The sequence below is a fragment of the Neovison vison genome, chromosome 7 (genome assembly GCF_020171115.1).
Source record: "Neovison vison isolate M4711 chromosome 7, ASM_NN_V1, whole genome shotgun sequence".
NCBI lineage: Eukaryota > Metazoa > Chordata > Mammalia > Carnivora > Mustelidae > Neogale > Neogale vison.
The window spans coordinates 122999306-123019180 of NC_058097.1; the positions used below are offsets into that span (position 1 = coordinate 122999306).

Genomic DNA, 19875 nt, shown 5'->3' on the forward strand with positions numbered 1-19875 from the left:
GAAGCTGTAAAAAGTAATGAAATATCGACATGAATATGGATGAAAATATTATGCTAAGTGAAAGAAGCCATCCACAAAAGAACACATATTGTATGCTTGTACCTATGTGGAATAGGTAGAATAGGCAAATACAGATTTGCCAAAACAGGCAAATCTGTAGAGACAGAAAGCAAATCAGTGGTTGGCAGAGACTGGGGGAAGGTGAGAATGGGGAGGAAGTGCTAATGAGAATGGGGTTTCTTTTTTGGCAAAGGAAATATTCTGAAAATCGATCAGTTTTGTAAAAACAGTAAAAATCACTAAATCATGCACTTTATTATTTTTTTTAAAAAGATTTTACTTATTTATTTGACAGAGAGAGACACAGCAAGAGAGGGAACAGAAGCAGGGGGAGTGGGAGAGGGAGAAGTAGGCTTCCTGCCAAGCAGGGAGCATGATACAGGGCTTGATCCCAGGACCCTGGGATCACAACCTCAGCCAATGAATGTCATATGCTTAACGACTGAGCCACCCAGGTGCTCCAAATCATACACTTTAAATGGTGAATTTTTATGGTATATGAATTACATCTCAAAAAAAAGAAAAAAAAAGGATCCCTCTCTGCCTTTGCCAAGAAAACACTTAGCACTCACCTTGTTAAGACTGGAGTCAACACAGACATTCAACACTTTTGGAGAATAAATTTTTTATAATATTTTAGGAAATCAGTTTATGTACATATTGAGTTTTTGCTCTGAATTTGAGTAACACATCCTAATATCTAGTCATATAAATCAAATTCCATGCTGATCTTTCAGGCTAAAATAATAAGTAATTAACCTCATGGCACTTCACATAGACCTCAGCACTTACCTGACAACATTACTGTTTTATATATATAAACATGTAGGTAAAATTTGTATACATATTTATTATTCCTACTGCTCCTCAACACATGGAACTATGTTTTATTAAAGTCTGTATCTACAATGCCTAGCACAGATTACAAGGGGCCAGATAAATGATAATGGAACAAATTAATAAATCTAATTATATAATTAATTCTCTACACATATATTCTCTCACTTATCTATCTTGAAAAATCACTTCTCTAAACTTCTTTTCACAGACTTTGACAATAGCCCTCTGTGAAAGACAGGGAGGGTGTTAGACTCAAAGTTATAAATTAGGGTGCTGGGTTAGCGTCCATGTCTTAGGCAGCTATTTAGTACCAGAATTAGTACAAGAATTCAGAACACCTCTCATTTCTAAATAGTGTTCCCCGTTATTTCATGCTATGTCATCTTACAGGTGAAAAAGGCCCCCAGAGAAGGAAAGTGATTTTTTCAAGATCACAATGGGTAGACAGACACAGAATCTGGGAGTAGGGTCCAGATCTATCTACTTACTAGTCTAGATTTGTTTTTTTTCCCTCCTAAATCACATTAGCACTTAAGCCAACCCAGATTACTCTGGGTTCAGCAAGTCAGTGAAAGTGATCAGGCATCACTTGTATTCAGAATCCTCTGCTGGAGGCCATGGGAGAGAGGACTCCACAACCATCCCATACAGTATGCATGGTTTATCTTACTCATCAAGAGAAATTAAAATCTAAATTCTGAATTTACTTTTTCAATGTGCTTCAATTCACAGTTCCCCATCATTTATTAAAAGTGAATTTCTGGGATGCCTGATCAGAGTCAAGATGAAATGGTGAAAAAAGTAATGAAGAATTAAAAGTAGAAACAAGATTGGGTACTTGGGTACAAAGGTATTCTTCATCTTTTCCTTTTTTATTTTTTTAAATGATGATTTTTCTCCAAACACAAATTTATTATGTGCGGCACTTTCTCTAGCAGCTGGTCCCTTTTTAGGTCAGCAATCCCAAGAGTTCACAATGACTGCCTTTAATAAGGAAATAAAGTATTCGCTAATATTCTCTTATGTGTTACAGAAATACTGAGATTCAGGACATAGTCAGTGGAATGTGGCTTTTCTTTACCTTAAGATTAAAGTATAGTGCGAAGATATCAGAGATACAATAAAATAGAAATTATTCCACTTTTAAAAAGAAGGATGTTCCAATTGTTAAGGGTGAATTAATCAGAAAAAAAAAAAAATCCAAGGTTTTTAGATTCTACTTACAGTTGTCTGAAATCCAATAGTTATTACTCATCTGATAGTAATAAAATCTGACATACCCCCAGATCCATCTGTTTCACCACTGCTGTCTATATTGGTCACCCCTGAGCCTCCAGAAGGGTTAAGTGTTTGCCTCTGACAGGAAAAAGCTTAAAAATAATTAAAAAAAGGTAAGTCATTAAAATAAAAATTTGTTATACCTCTTAGTAATAATAAGCATGGCATTATACACATTTAGATTACTACATCATTATTGAAATGAATTTCAATTTCCTTGATGAATAAAGTTCAATATTGAAAAGGTAAATATGGAAATAGAAAAAAGCATGTCAAATACCCAGCAAGTCCTTTAAACAAAAGACAATTATTCAATATTGGAAAATATATTCACCCATTACCTGATGAATTTCTCGGTAAGATACCAGGACGGCTCTCTATTCTTGAAATTGCAGGACCTAAAAATAAGCAGATTGAAAAAGAGGGGAAAATGTCATAGTATCATCAGCACCAAGTAAATATTGAAAGAACCACCAAAATCAAGATAATTAGGCCTATACACAAAACAGATTCTAAACCGCTGACAATAATGTTCTCTTTGGTATGCATTTGAAATGGTTGGATATTAGGCCCAATATAGCCAATACCCAACAATGCAAAGTAGTGGTACAGGCAGCCAACAATCTCATCTCTAAAACATGAATATCTAAAATACTCTAAAAGACCTTTCAAATTTGTCAGGCTTGTCTAACAGGTGTACCTTGTTTTATCACACTTTGCTTTACTGCGCTTCATAGATACTGCAGTTTTTACAAATTGAGAATTTGTGGTAACTGCAACAAGCAAATCTATGGGTGCCATTTTTCTAACAGTATTTGCTTGCTTTGTGTCTGCCAGGTTTTGGTAATTTTCAAAATACTTCAAACTTCTTCATATTAATGGTGATCTATGAGCAGTGATCTTTGATGTTACTATTATAATTGTTTTGGGATACTATGAACCATACCCATATAACATAGCAAACCTAATAAATGATATATGTGTTCTGACTGCAGATGTGCAAACATGAAGAGAAGCAGAATTAGAAGCAAGACCTGGAAATATGACTGAATTGCTGCAATCTCATGACAAAACTTGAACAAATGAAGAGTAGCTTCTTACGGGTGAGCAAAGACTGGTTTCCTAGGATGGAATCTACTTGTGGTAAAGAAGCTGTGAGAGTTGGGAATGAACTCCAATTTTGGAAGAAAGTATCACCTACTACAGAGAAATCATTTGTGAAAAGAAGAGTCGATTGATGTGGCAAACTTCATCACTGTTTTATTTTCAGAAGCTGCCAGAGCCACCCCATCCTTTAGCAACCACCACACTGATTGGTCAGCAGCCATCAACACTGAGGCAAGACCTCCACTGGCAGAAAGACTGCAACTTGCTGAAAGCTCACATGATATTTAGCATTTTTAGCAAAAAGTATTTTTTAATTATAGTAAGTACTTTTTTTAGACATAATGCTATCGCCAACTAACTGACAACAGTGTATTGTAAACATAACTTTTATATGTACTGGGAAACCAAGAAATTCATTTGACTTGTTTTATTGCAGTATTTGCTTTACTGTGGTGGTCTGGAACCAAATTCATAAAACCTTCAAGGTATGTCTATATTTAAAAAGTTATTGAACAAAAAAATATACTGAAATTGGTTTATGAGGGTAAAAGTATATCATACTGTACAATTACTTTTGCAACAGCAAAGAATGATTTTCTTTACAGTCCAATTTCTTGAAAAGCACAAGACAGGTTCCATGTCCCAATGGTTACCACACTTACTGTTACTCAGAAGTTCCAGTATGCTCTCCGATGCAGTGGTAACAGATACCTCCAGGCAATGTGCAAAACTGGACAGTGCCTTGCTGCGGACAGTCGGTGCCTTGTCTACACAACGGTCAAATATAATTTCCTGTACCAAGAACTTATGCTTTAAGATCTTCTGATGCTCCATCGAGAGAGTGTTATCTACTGCTCTTTCAGGCAGTTCCAATAGAGCTAAGACAACATCTAGAGTAAAAACCCTGTGTGGGATCTGATAAAGCAAAATCATAAGAATCTCCATCAGACAGGAATAAAAACCAAAGTATCCCTTGTGTATTCAGATCTGTCTGTCAGGAGGTTGCAAGAGCCAGGAATCAAGATTTTATGCATATCTCCTACCTTGGAACTTCGTGAATATCTGTAAAGCCAGGCAATGAATGTAGCATATTCCCTACTGGGAAGTTTGCTGAGCAGCTGCACCAAGGACTGGGCCGCATAGGTCCGATACTCTGATTTATCAGTCACCTGAAATATAAGCATTGAGAGGCTGTCCAGCCCACACCTACCTATAGGACAACTGAAATACATGTTGTGATACAAGCAGAAAATTAGTGAATGAAACTATTCAGTGAATCTTTAAATGTTATAAAAATGACTAGCAAATTTTAGGTTCCAGACCCCTTTGAAAACTAATCTATAAGCCCTTCCCTCAGAAAGTCAAACTTAGCACAAAATTTCGGAAAGTTTATGGAACCCCCCTAGAATCTACTGCATTCAAATTAGGAATCATTTGTCCAAACTGCTATAGAAACTGAAAAGATAATCATAAAAATTTGAACATTAACCAGATATTTGATGATATTAAGGAATTATTGTATATTTTCTTTGGTGTGTTAGTATTTATTGGTTATGTTTTTAGGGTTCTTATCCTCTAGAGATACATATGAAATATTTAAGCATTAATGGATATGGTGGAATTTGCTTAAAAAAAGAAAAACCCAATGTTTACATGTGTTGACGAAATTATACATTATAGGGGTATAAGTGACACAAAATTGTTGAAGGTAGGTGCTTATTACCATATTCTATTTATTCATATGTTTGAAATTTTCCAAAATAAAAAGGATCCCCCCCAAAAAGAACACTGTCAATGGGAACATATAGTGAAAATATTAAACAAAACTACTTTCCATAATGAATAATAGATTCATTCACAAGAACAAATATACACACAAGCATACACATTTACCTTCACATCTAGTATATATTTTTATCATCATCTTTATCATTCTTACTATTACTATTAAAGCAAATGGTACCTTGGCACAGATGTGCTGGAGTAAGATGCGAAGGACTGGGAATACATTTTCCTTTAGTTCATCCACAAGTGAACTATTTAAAAAAGAAACCACACCCACTGTTTACAATACACCAACTACAAAGAATAGTAATTTTTCAATTCTGTTCTCAAACACCATGACTTCTATGTTTTAAAAGTCCTGAATATTAAAAACTATTTACCCCATATTGCAAGCATTGCTTCAGTGACGAGAGTAAAATAGTTTCACAGCAGCAGATCATACGCTATGTCCTATGTGTGTTTTTAGAGAGCTGCTGCCAAGCAGACAGCTACAGTCAGGGAAGAGCAAATGTGCAAACTTTGTATGACTTTTTGACTATGTACTAAATTTCACATTGAGACTCTAAAATACATCTTTTTGGGGGTAAATAATAATAAATAAGACATGGCACCACCTTGTGGTAGCTGAGTGAAATGCAACATTTCAACAGCTTTGTTAATAATAGGTCTCCAAACTTTAATCCAAGATTATTATTGTGTGTGTGTTTTTTTTTAAGTTTACTTACTTACTTTAGTAACCTCTACCCCCAATGTGGACTCAACCCCATGCCCCCAAGATGAAGAGTCACACACTCTTTCAATTGAGCCAGCCAGGTGCCCCAGATTATCATAGTAATGCCCAGATTTGATCCATCTTTAGTGTTTATCTGTACCATTATGTGGATACTACAGCAATTGGAAACATCATGAACTGTTATGGAAGAACCAAAACAGGTGTTTCCACTTAAAGCATCTTACCTATTTAATGTTTTAAGAAACCCCCCACAAGAGATACTTGCTCAATGATCAGATGACAGCCTATATATATATCTGGATTCTACCATCCACACCCCACATCTCCAACTACACTATATTCCATGTATACCTGCAGGCATGTACACACTCTTATATACTTACCACTTCATTCCACCACCTCCACAGTGCATGCCAAAAATTCAATAAAGGAGGGAAAGAAAAGCCAATGACATAGCAATATGTCTTCCCCAGTAAAGATGAGAAATGGAACTTTTTAGGGGAATCTATGTGATTCATGAAGGGAAAATTGGTCTATCAATTATTGTTAAATAAGTAAAAATTAACTTAATTCTTCCCTTTAGGAAGTATGGTTGTAGAGGGAAAAGAATAGAAAAGTGAGAAGAAACATGGAAAAAGTGGCAAGGAACAAAAAGAAAGAGACTAAGAGAAGACAGAAATACAAAAAGGAAAAGAAGAGGCAGACTCGTAAGAGAGGCAAACACTGAGCCAAATGATAAAACAGATGAGAAGCAAACTTGTTATTCCTCAGAGCCTGACTTTATGGGCTCATGGGAATCAGGCTGGAGGCCAGTGCCAGTCCATGAATTACAGACTCTCTATCCTTTAGCAATGACCCTGTGCAGAGGCTACCAACAATGAACTCCGGGCCATGTGAACCAGAAGAGCTCGGAAGTGCTTTACTTTGACCCTCAAAACCAAAACAGGCCAGAAATCTGTTAGTTTCCATAGGTGTTAGAAATCTTGGCTAGTACAGGGCCCAGGAGGTTTAAGAGAGAGTGATAAAGAGAGTGAAAATCTACGCGTGTATGCCTCACCTGATGAACTGGACCGCCTGCTTTCTACTGTTGATAACTGATGTTGTAATACTAAGGGGAGCACGATGGGCTCCTTCACCTGCTTCTAACATTAATATCACATTCAGCATTTGATGGAAAACACAACCTATAACCTGGAAGAGAAGAAAATTTTATTTAAGGATTGATAAAGAATCTAAGGGCCTCAAAGAGAGTGATGCAGACCACAGTAAACCACTTCTTTTTCTTTTCTTTTTAAGAATTTTTTTGAGAGAGAGAAAGAGCACACTTGCACAAGTTGGGGGTGGGGATCAGAGGAAGAGAGAGAAGCAGGCTCTTCATTGAGACAGGAGCCTGACACAGGGCTCAATCTCAGGACCCTTGGGTAGACCTGAGCTGAAGGCAGACGCTTAACCAACTAAGCCACCCAGGTGCCCTAGAGTAAACCATTTCAAGCTGTGTGAAGATAAGTCGGGTTGACAGAGTTTTTGGATGAATACCAGAAACGTGTTTCTTGGACAACTACCAAGAACTCAATAAACACATAATGGAAACAATGTGAAAACACTGCTTACAGGTAGTGATAGGAATGCCATCTAGTTTTTCTCCCTACCCTTTCAAACTGTAGCCCTGAAATTAGGGTAAATAGAGGATTAATTGTCACTTCTAAATGGCAAAAAAATGCTACTGCTAATCCCTTATACAACAAGGGAAGAATGGTATTTTACACTTGTGTTTTACCTGAAGTTTACAACATGCCTTCCAATGTAACAACACCTCATATAACTTATTCGACTAACCATTCATTCACCCTGTAAATAAAACATGTGCAGAAAACCACATATGTGGCAGGTATTGTGTTAAGCACATTCATATATATTACTAGATTTAATCTCAAACCTCACAACTGCATAAGTGAGGCATTTCCTATATATATATATATAAAATTTCCACTTTATACCTGATAAAAGAGCTTCCATGGCCAAAACCAACATGTCTGACATCTAGTCAACCCTCTCACAATTAAAAAATACTACATCATGAGAAATGCTGTAGACCTAGGCATATATTTCCCCATTCAGCTAACTTTTACAAATGTTACAAAGACCACAGAAATTGAAAGCACTCATGTGAATTCTATCCCACCCATATTTTAAACACAGAAAGGAAAATGTTATAATAAATTATAAAACAGGCATGGCACTCAGCATCTGACAAGCATTCTTTCATTTCCTCCTCCTGGCAACGCTGTGGAAAGACTGAGGCTTTGGAAAGGATGAGTACCTCATACAAGGAGGCACAGCTGTAGGGGGTGGAGCCAGAATTTAACCACTGCTGTACACAATCTGGCCCAAAGTCCCGAACCTATTTCTTTTCTTTTTCTTAAGATTTTATTTATTTATGAGGAAGAGGAGAGGGAAAGGGACGACCAGACTCCATGCTGAATGCCAAGCCCAATGTGGGGCTTGATTCCAGAACCCTGAGATCACAACCTGAGCCAAAAAGAAGTCAGTGCTTAGCTGACTGAGCTACCCAGGTGCCCTCAACCTACTTCTTCTTCTTCTTCTTTTTTTTTTTTTTTGTTTCCCCAAAGACTAATTGACTTTTATTTTTTAAAATTTTTATTGTGTTATGTTAGTCACCATCTTTGAACCTACTTCTTAACCAACACGGGACTCACCCTGGAAATTAAGTGTAGCACAGACACCGAAAGTCATAGGACCTTGCTCTATTACATTTCTTGTAAAATCTTGTTTTATTAATCACATCCAAGTCTAGTAACACCATAATGCTTGAACAACCCTGACTCCAAAGTTTAGATAGTGATACTCTCTTAGTGAGGAAAATCCATATACAAATATTGACTAGGAATGATAACCAGTGATATTTCTATAGAATTCTCAACTGAAATGATATAAACACTAATAGAAATACTGAAGCACACATGAAAGTTGCCAAGGAAAACTTGAAAATTCCACGACTCTCTGCTCTTTTGAGAACAATCTGGTGACTGTTTCTCTAAAAGTGACATTCTATTCCGTGTTCTTCCTATCTAATTCACACTGGAACCATTTTTTGTATGAAACCTAACAGTAATTTGCCATACCCTGCAAGTATTTGAATACCAGTTTGGTTATGAAAAACAGGTAGCAAACAGAAACAGTGATTTTTTTTTGCCAAAAATGATGTAAGATCATGAAAATGACTTGGTAAATTAAAATGGCAATTACACCAAATGCTGCCAATGTTTTTCCATTATAGATTCAGATGCTTTCAATTCAACTAGTAATTAAATTAAATCTTTTTCTCCTTTACCTTATCTCCTTCTCCATGAATGGGGGAGCATAGCAAATATAATCCATGATAGGCCAGTTCTGGTACATATTTTACTTGGTTAAGGTTTCTAAAGAAAAAAGGCAAAAGATTAATTAATGGACACAATATTACTCTGAATCTTCTGTAACCCTGTAATAAACCACATCCAAATGAATAAATTCTTCTTGTGTGCCAGTTAGGATAATATGGCATTTATACTTTTGCTAGAACAAAATTTTAGCACTGGAAGAATTAGTGGCTCACCTGGCCTGGGTCACATGAAATTCATGATGAACTGGTTCAAAATTAGTTAATGCAACAAAGACCTGGAAAACAGATACAAAGAAGACAGCTGATTTTCCCTACTTATTAAGTATTAGCTATCATCTCTGCCCTTTGAGGTTGCCCCAAGGTTTTTTGGAATTCTCACTTACTTCTATGCAATTCTGTATGCACTGTGGCTTTTCTTTCAGAGAAAATTTAGACAGCAGCCTTAAAAAATTCTTCAAAAGGTGAAAGATGGTATTTCGAATTTGACAAAGGTCTCGAGCAGAAAAACAAATACTTTCTTCATCTTCCTGTTCTTCTATTTCATCCATCTAGATTATAAAGATATGTATATGTGATGCCTGCTTCACCTGCTGCATAGTAATGCCTAAAACTTTGTCCCATGGTTTTTAATGTACTCAAATCCAAGTCCAGTTACACTCCACGTGATTGCTGAATTGCTGAGGTGATATGACCCTGATCAGGTCCCTTAACTGCTCTGTCTCCAAAGCCAGAAGAATAAATCATTGGACTAGATGACTGCAGAGTAGTTTCTAGCTCTGTATTTTTGTGTCAATGGGAATTCTTTTGTTTCTTATAAGTTTTCATGTCAAAGAACATCCACCGTCCTACCAAGTCATCACACAAGAATTTGGAATTAATATTATTCCATTACACTCTTACGGACATGAGTCCTCAGATACTTCAATCTTCCTCTTTAATGACAGTAAGATAATGTGGCAAATAAACCTGTTGGGATGTTGCCAAGCAACCTGGGAATAAGGCTGGTGAGAGATTATGGGGAGGCTGGAAAGATGACAAGGCAGAAATGTACTCTCAGTAGTACACAAAGCATGAAACAACTTAAGGTCATACTGGATAGCTGATGATACTTTGGGATCATTTGGTTATAATCATGATGCCCAAAACCGTAATATATATATATATATATATACACACATATATACATACATACATACATACATACACATATATACATACATACATATATATATACATACATATATATATGTATGTGTGTATATTTTTATTTGACAGAGAGAGCGAGAGGACAAGTAGGCAGAGAGAGAAAGGGAAGTAGGCTCCCTGCTGAGCAGAGAGCTCGATGCGGGGCTTGATCCCAGAACCCTGAACGCAGAGGCTTAACCCTCTGAGCCACCCAGGCACCCCCCCAAAACCATATTTTAATATAAAGTTAATCATTGGGGTACCTGGGTGGCTCAGTGGGTTAAGCCTTTGCGCTCTGCTCAGGTCATGGTCTCAGGGTCCTGGGATTGAGCCCCGCATCTCTCTGCTCAGCAGGGAGCCTGCTCCCCCCACCCCCGCCTGCCTCCCTGCCTACTTGTGCTCTCTCTCTCTCTCTCTGTCAAATAAATAAATAAAATCTTAAGAAAATAAAAGTTAATTCTTAAATCACAATCTTGTGTTGGTACAGATATGTTTTATTATTACATTTACTTCTTACCTCAATATCTTCTTTCCTAGGTGGCTTTCCTCTTTTCCTATTCCCTCTTGGATTTGCCTCAGAATTCTTAGGCTGCTCTTTCTTTCTTTTCCGATTCAAGTTAGATTCCTGAGGCCAGCTCTTCTTTAGAATCTGAATACATTTGTCAAACATCACTTGGTGGAACACTTGATTGGCTACACTGCCTATTTATAAAGAATAAAGAGTAGATGGGTTAGATTTAATTGTCTTGAGATAGGTCTATAACAACAGATGAAAAATTAATAAGTAAAAACGAGCTTATCATTAACTCTAAACAAACAATGACCCTTTAGCAAATAAATACCATTCAACTTCAGCATCAGGAGATGAGAAATGGTGCTGATCAGAAATAAATAAGATATTCACACCTGACCAGGGAGTAATTGGTTTTATACCTGTCGTGCGGCCAAAAACTATGTAACTGGACAAAAATGTATAAAATAACTATTTTACAGACATGGAGCAATAGGTAGCATAGAAACACAGTCTCTGAGGAAACAAAAACAAATGAGGTAAATCCTAAAATTGCCCCAGTTTTGTGTTTTGAGGTAATTTTTGGACAACAGCAGAAAATGGTGAACCCAAATACATTATGACAGTGTTTCTAAGTTGAGAATACAGAAATTAGAGTCAGGAAGGCAAGGGTAGCTGGAGTTTATGGAGCAGAGTATTGGAGAAGCAGAAGCTACATAGAAAAAGAGCTTCAGAGATCTTCATAGGGCTAAATATAAGCTATGTCCACAGAGGGTAAAATTTTATGAAAGTAAGAAAGAACAATTTCCAAGGAGCTAGAAGATGAATAGCTTTTCTAAGTTATACAGGGTTGAGAAATATTTGAGTTCTGGCCAGCCAGTGCTGGAAACTTAGACACCTAGAGCATTTAGTAGCCTCTTTGGAAAGAAACACACCTTAAGAGTAGGGCTAAACTAGCTCTAGAGTAAAGGTTACCTTTTCTCTACTCCAACAAAGCTTTAAAACAGGCCTCAAAAGGATCAAGTTAATCCAGGAATAGCTGCTTATCAAAATATACTTAAACACTATTTGAAAAGAAACAATAATGTAACAATGTTTCCAAAACCGATTTTTGAATATATATATGCAATATACATATGAATATACATATGCAATAAAAACTTGATAAGGATTCATTCATTAGTGTATAGGGTAGGCTACCCTGAAGTAATCTTTTTTAAAGATTTTATTTTATTCATTTATGAAAGACAGAGAGAGCATGCATGTGTGCACTCATGAGCAGGAGAGAGGCAGAGAGGAGGGAGAGGGAGAGAAAGAATCTCTCAAGCAGACTCCATGCTGAGCTCAGAGACTGACATGGGGCTTGACCTCACGACCCTCAGACCATGACCTGAGCTGAAATCACAAGTCAGATGCTTAACTGACTGAGACACCCAGGTGTCCCAAGAATACATAATATAATACATAATATAATCAATAACATCAGAAGTGGGTTCTCTGAAATGACCAATACAATTAATAAACCTCTAGACTGGGCGCCTGGGTGGCTCAGTGGGTTAAGCCGCTGCCTTCGGCTCAGGTCATGATCTCAGGGTCCTGGGATCGAGGCCCGCATCGGGCTCTCTGCTCAGCAGGAAGCCTGCTTCTCTCTCTCTGCCTGCCTCTCCATCTACTTGTGATTTCTCTCTGTCAAATAAATAAATAAAATCTTTAAAAAATAAAAAAATAAAAAAAAATAAACCTCTAGACTAAGGAAAACAACAAAAATATACAAATTACCAATCAGACATGAATGCAAACAACATATCACTATAGATTTTACAAAAAAATTTTTCTCAAAGAAAACTCCAGGCCCAGATGACTTCATTATTGATTCTACCAAAAATGTAAGGCAGAAAAACAATCCTGTCTTCACAAACTTCCAAAATATAGAAAAGGCAAGAACACTACCCAACTCATTCTATGCATGATATTATCCTGAAACTCAAACCAGACAAAGGCTTATCAAAAAGAAGAGTATCTCTTGAGGAGGAGGCGGGAAGATGGTGGAGGAGTAGGAGACTAAAATATCATCAGTCCTAGGAGTTCAGCTAGATAGTTATCAAACCATTCTGAATACCTACACACTCAACAGGAGATAGAAGAGAAGAGCAGCAATACTAGTAACAGAAATTAGACCACTTTCCGGAAGGCAGGACACATGGAGAAGTGAATCCAAAGCAACAAGACAGATCGCAGGGGGAGGGGCTGGCTCCCAGCAGTGGTAGAGCAGCAGAACACAAAATTGGAACTTTTAGAAGTCTGCTCCACTGAGGGATGTCGCTCCAGACGCTAAGCGGGAGGTGGAGTCCTCACGGGGATAGTGTGGTCTCAGGACCCAAGGGGTTACAGAAAGACGGGGGGTGTCTGAGTGTGGCAGAGCTCCTAGGTATTGGAGCAGGAAAGCCAGCTATAGGGACGGAGCTAAGGAGTGCGCTCTCACCTCAGGGTTACCTAAAACCGTGATCCAAGCACAGTTGGGACACTGCTCTTCAAGTAGTGACCCCACAAGTGGCAGACCTGGAGAGACCCCCCCCGCCGCCCCGCTTCCTCCTCCGGGAGGAGCAGTGCAGGAGCACGATGTAGGAACCTGGTGTGTTTGGAAACTCCAAAGGGGGCCGTGTACCAGAGACAGAAAAGCACGGCAAGAGGCTGGGTAAGACAGGAGTGCGGCCAGAGACCAGGGAGACAGGAGGGATTGAATGCTTTTCTCTGAGGGCACACTGAGGAGTGGGGCCCTGAGCTCTCAGCTCCTACAGGCTGGAGATTTGGAGGACGCCATCCTCATTCCTGTCCTCCAGAGTTGTATGGCAATCATTCAGGAAATAAAAGCTACCAACAGTGAACCCAATCAGATTACTTAGCCTGGCCCCTGGCAAGGGTGGTGCAATTCTGCCTCAGGCAAAGACATTTGAGAATCACTGCAACAGGCCCCTCCCCCAGAAGATCAGCAAGAACATCCAGCCCAGACCAAGTTCACCAATCAATGAGAACTCTGGAACTCCAGAGCTGGGGAAAGCAACACATAGAACTCAGTGGCTTTTTCCCCATGACCCTTTAGTCTTGCAAAGTTCAACTTTTTAAATGTTATTTTTTTCTTACTCAATTTTTAAAATTTTCCTCTTTCCTGTTTTAACATTTTTAACTATTTTATCAATACTTTTTAAAAAAGCTTTTATTTTTTTTTTTAATTTTTTTTTTTAAAGATTTTATTTTATTTATTTGAGAGAGAGAGACAGTGAGAGAGAATGAGCGAGGAGAAGGTCAGAGAGCGAAGCAGACTCCCCATGGAGCTGGGAGCCTGATGTGGGACTCGATCCCGGGACTCCAGGATCACGCCCTTAGCCGGAGGCAGTCGTCCAACCAACTGCGCCACCCAAGCGTCCCTAAAAAAGCTTTTAAATTTTCATTATTATAGTCATATATTATCCCTTCATTGTATTTAACCTTATTTTTTGTACACATATAGGTTTTTTCTTTTTTAAAATTTTGGGATACGATTTCTTCTAACAGATGGAAATATACCCTAGAATCTAGCACATGCCTTTGTTCTATTCTCCAGCCTGATCACATTCTCTCCACTTTTTTTTTTTCCAACCAACTTCTTATCTTATCAATTCTTTTTAGAATCTTTTTAAATTTTCATCTTTACAGTCATATTCCATCCCTTCATCATGTTCACCTTTATTTTTGTATATATATGTTTTTCCTTGTCTAAAATTTGGGGAGGTAGTTTCTTCTAAGAGATGAGAATACACCCAAAATCAAGTGGGTGGCTCTGTTCTATTCACCACTCTAACATATATATATTTTCTTATTATTTATTTTTTCTCCCTTTCTTCTCCCCCCGGTTTCAGGTCTCTTCTGATTTGGTTGGCATATATTTTTCTGGGTCTTTGCCACACTTTTAGTATTTTGTTCTCTCATTCATTTATTATCTGGATAAAATGACAAGGCAGAAAAACTCAACAGAAGAAAAAGAACAAGAGGCGGTACCAACGGCTAGAGACCCAATCAATATGGACATTAATAATATGTCAGAACTAGGGCACCTGGGTGGCTCAGTGGGTTAGGCCGCTGCCTTCGGCTCGGGTCATGATCCCAGTGTCCTGGATCGAGACCCGCATCGGGCTCTCTGCTCAGCGGGGAGCCTGCTTCCCCCACCCCCCGGCTGTCTCTCTGCCTGCTTGTGATCTCTCTGTCAAATAAATAAATAAAATCTTTAAAAAAAAAATATGTCAGAACTAGAGTACAGAATGATGATTATCAAGGTGCTAGCTGGGCTTGAAAAAAGCATGGAAGATATTAGAAAATCCCTTTCTAGAGAAAAAAAAAATCCCTTTCTGGAGAAATAAAAGAACTAAAATGACCAAGTTGAAATAAAAAAAGCTATTAATGATGTGAAACTCAAGAAAGGTCTTAAGTACACAACCTAAAAAATGGAGGCTTTTACTGTTAGGACAAATGAGGCAGAAGAGAGAATTAGTGATATAGAAGACCAAAAGACAAATAAAGAAGCTGAGCAATAGAGAGACAAACAACTACTGGACCACAAGAGGAGAATTCGAGAGATAAGTGATACCATAAGACGAAACAATATTAGAATAATTGGGATTCCAGAAGAAGAAAGAGAGGGGGGGCAGATGGTATATTGGAGTAAATTATTATATAGAGAATTTCCCAAATATGGCAAAGGGAACAAACATCAAAATCCAAGAGGTGCAGAGAACCCCTCTCCAAACCAGTAAGAATAGGTCCACACCCCATCACCTAATAGTAAAACTTACAAGCATTAGTGACAAAGAGAAAAATCCTGAAAGCAGCTCGGGACAAGAGGCCTGTAACATACAACTGTAGAAATATTAGATTGGCAGCAGACTTATCCTCAGAGACCTGGCAGGCCAGAAAGGACTGGCAGGATATACTCAGAGCACTAAATGAGAAAAATATGCAGCCAAGAATACTATATCCAGTTAGGCTGTCATTTAAATAGAAGGAGGGATAAAAAGCTTCTAAGAGAAACAATAACTAAAATAATTTGCAAACACCAAACCAGTTCTATAGGAAATATTGAAAGGGGTCCTCTAAGCAAAGAAAGAGTCTAAAAGTAACAGACCAGAAAGGAACAGAGACAATATACAGTAACAGCCACCTTACAGGCAATACAATGGCACTAAATTCATATCTTTCAATAGCTACCCTGAATGTAAATAGGCTAAATCCCCCAATCAAAAGACATAGGGTATCAGAATGGGGAAAAAAAAAAAAAAACACTCACTGATATGCTGTCTCTGAGAAACTCATTTTTTTTTTAGAGATTTTATTTATTTATTTGATAGCCAGAGATCACAAGTAGGCAGAGAGGCAGGCAGAGAGAGAGGGGGAAGCAGACTCCCTGCTGAGCAGAAAGCCCTATGCGGGGCTTGATCCCAGGACCCTGGGATCATGACCTGAACCAAAGGCAGAGGCTTTAACCCACTGAGCCACCCAGGCACCCCTGAGAAACTCATTTTAGACCCAAAGACACCTCCAAATTTAAAGTGAGGAGGTGGAAAATAATTTACCATGCTAATGCACATCAAAAGAAAGCTGGGCTGGTAATCCTTTTATCAGATAAATTAGATTTTAAGCCAAAGACTATAATAAGCAGTGAGGAAGGACACTGTATCATACTCAAAGGGTCTGTCCAACAAGAAGATCTAACAATTTTACATATCTATGCCCCTGACATGGGAGCAGCCAACTATATAAACCATTTAAAAACAACAACAAAGAAACACATCAACAATAATGCAATAATAGTAGGGGACTTTAATACTCCCATCACTGAAATGGACAGATCATCTAAGCAAAAGATCAACAAGGAAATAAAGGCATTCAATGATACATGGACCAGATGGACATCACAGATATACTTAGAACACTCCATTCCAAAGCAATAGAATACACATTCTTCTCTAGTGCACATTGAACATTCTCCAGGATAGATCACATCCTGGGTCACAAATCAGGTCTCAACCCATACCAAAACACTAGGATCATTCCCTGCATATTTTCAGACTACAATGCTCTGAATGAAACTAGAATTCAATCACAAGAGGAAAGTTGAAAATAATTCAAATACATGGAGGCTAAAGGGCATCCTACTAAAGAATGAATGCGTAAACTAGGAAATTAAAGAAGAATTTTTAAAATTCATGGAACAAATGAAAATGAAAACACAACTGTTCAAAATCTTTGGGACACAGCAAAGGCAGTCCTGAGAAGAAAAAATATAGCAATACAAGCCTTTCTCAAGAAACAAGAAAGGTCTCAAGTACACAACTTCCCCTACACCTGAAGGAGCTAGAGAAAGAAGAGCAAAGAAAGCCTAAACCCAGCAAGAGAAGAGAAATCACAAAGATCAGAGCAGAAATCAATGAAATAGAAACCAAAAGAACAGTAGTACAAATCAACGAAACTAGGAGCTGGTTCTTTGAAAGAATTAATAAGATTGATAAACCCCTGGCCAGACTTATCAAAAAGAAAAAAGAAAGGGCCCAAATTAATATAATCATGAATGAAAGAGGAGAGGTCATAACCAACACCAAAGAAATACAAACAATTATAAGAACATATTACGAGCAACTACACGCCAGCAAATTTGACAATCTGGAAGAAATGGATGCAATCCTAGAGACATATAAACTATCAAAACTGAACCAGGAAGAAATAGAAAACATGAACACACCCATAACCAGTAAGGAAATTGAAGGAGTCATCAAAAATCTCCCAACAAGCAAGAGCCCAGGGCCAGATGGCTTCCTGGGAGAATTCTACCAAACATTTAAGGAACAATTAATACCTATTCTCCTGAAACTATTCCAAAAAATAGAAATGGAAGGAAAACTTCCAAACTCATTTTATGAAGCCAGCATTACCTTGATCCCAAAACCAGATACCCCATCAAAAAGGAGAATTACAGACCAATATCCCTGATGAACATGGATGCAAAAATTAACACCAAAATACTAGCCAATAGGATCCAATAGTACATTAAAAGTATTATTCAGCACGACCAAGTGGAATTTATTCCTCGGCTGCAAAGTTGGTTCAACATCTGCAAATCAATGAATGTGATACATTAATAAAAGAAAGAACAAGAACCATATGATACTCAATATATGCGGAAAGCATTTGACAAAGTACAGCATCTTTTCTTGATCAAAACTCTTCACAGTGTAGGGATAGAGAGTACGTACCTCAATATCATCAAGGTCATATATGAAAAACCCACAGCAAATATCATGTTCAGTGGGGAAAAACTGAGAGCTTTCCCCCTAAGGTCAAGAACATGGCAGGGATGCCCACTATCAGCACTGCTATTCAACATAATACTAGAAGTCCTAGGTTCAGCAATCAGACAAAAAAAGAAATAAAGGCATCTGAATCGGCAAAGAAGAAGTCAAACTCTCACTCTCTGCAGATGATATGATACTTTATGTGGGAAACCCAAAAGACTCTACTCCAAATCTGCTAGAACCCATACATGAAGTCAGTAAAGTGTCAGGATATAAAATCAATGCACAGAAATCAGTTGCTTTTCTTTACACCAACAATAAGAGAGAAGAAAGAGAAATAAAGGAGTTGATCCCACTTACAACTGCACCCAAAACCATAAGATACCTAGGAATAAACCTAACCAAAGAGGCAAAGTATCTGTACTCAGAAAACTATAAAGTACTCATGAAAGAAACTGAAGAAGACACAAAGAAATGGAAAAATGTTCCATGATTATGGATTAGAAGAACAAATATTGTGAAAAAACCTATACTACCTAAAGCAATCTACACACTTAATGCAATACCTACCAAATACCATCAATATTTTTCAAAGAAAAGGAACAAATAATCTTAAAATCTATATGGAAACAGAAAAGACTCTCCGAATAGCGAGAGGAATGTTGAAAAAGAAAAACAAAACTGGTAGCCTCACAATTCCAGACTTTAAGCTCTATTACAAAGCTGTAATCATCAAGACAGTATGGTACTGGCACAAAAACAGACACATAGATCAGTGGAACAGAACAGAGAGCCCAGAATCCATCAACTAATCTTCGACAAAGCAGGAAAATTCTTTCTAATTTTTTCCAAAATTTTCTCCAATGGAAAAAAGACAGTCTCTTCAACATGGTGCTGGGAAAACTTGACAGCCACATGCAGAAAAATGAAACTTGACCATTTCTTTACACCACACACAAAAATAGACTCAAAATAGATGAAAGACCTCAATGTGAGAAAGGAATCCATCAAAATCCTGGAGAAGAACACAGGCAGCAACCTCTTCGATGTCAGCTACAGTAACTTCTTCCTAAAAACGTTGCCAAAGGCAAGGGAAGCAAGGGCAAAAATGAACTATTGGAACTGCTTCTAGATCAAAAGTTTTTGCACAGCAAAGGAAACACTCAACAAAACCAAAAGACAACTGACAGAATGGGAGAAGATATTTGCAAATGACATACCAGATAAAGGGCAAGTATCCAACAATCTATAAAGAACTTATCAAACTCAACACCCAAAGATCAAATAATCCAATCAAGAAATGGGCAGAAGACATGAATAGATATTTCTGCAAAGAAGACATCCAGATGGCCAACAGACACATGAAAAAGTGCTCAACATCACTCGGCATCAGGGAAATACAAACCAAAACCAATTTATACCACCTCACACCAGTCAAAATGGCTAAAATTAACAAGTCAGGAAACTACAGATGTTTGCAAGGATGCAGAAAAAGAGGAACCCTCCTACACTATTGGCGGGAATGCAAACTGGTGCAACCACTCTGGAAAACAGTAAGGAGGTTCCTCAAAGAATTGAAAATAGAACTACCCTATGACCCAGCAGTTGCACTACTGGATATTTACCCTAAAGATACAAATGTAGTGACTGTCCA

The 19875-nt window shown here is 37.8% G+C and overlaps 1 protein-coding gene across 1 annotated transcript in view; it reads right to left on the reverse strand.

Moving 5' to 3' along the window:
- NCAPD3 (non-SMC condensin II complex subunit D3) overlaps positions 1–19875 on the reverse strand; it is a 69961-nt gene that overhangs the window by 41458 nt on the left and 8628 nt on the right. Inside the window, exons 5-14 of the mRNA XM_044258233.1 lie at positions 10909–11093; positions 9590–9754; positions 9420–9481; positions 9156–9243; positions 6861–6994; positions 5249–5321; positions 4329–4454; positions 3948–4200; positions 2520–2576; positions 2181–2270 (exon numbers count right to left, since the gene is read on the reverse strand). Coding sequence (XP_044114168.1) covers positions 2181–2270; positions 2520–2576; positions 3948–4200; positions 4329–4454; positions 5249–5321; positions 6861–6994; positions 9156–9243; positions 9420–9481; positions 9590–9754; positions 10909–11093 — 1233 coding nt within the window. The remainder of the gene's footprint in view (positions 1–2180; positions 2271–2519; positions 2577–3947; positions 4201–4328; positions 4455–5248; positions 5322–6860; positions 6995–9155; positions 9244–9419; positions 9482–9589; positions 9755–10908; positions 11094–19875) is intronic.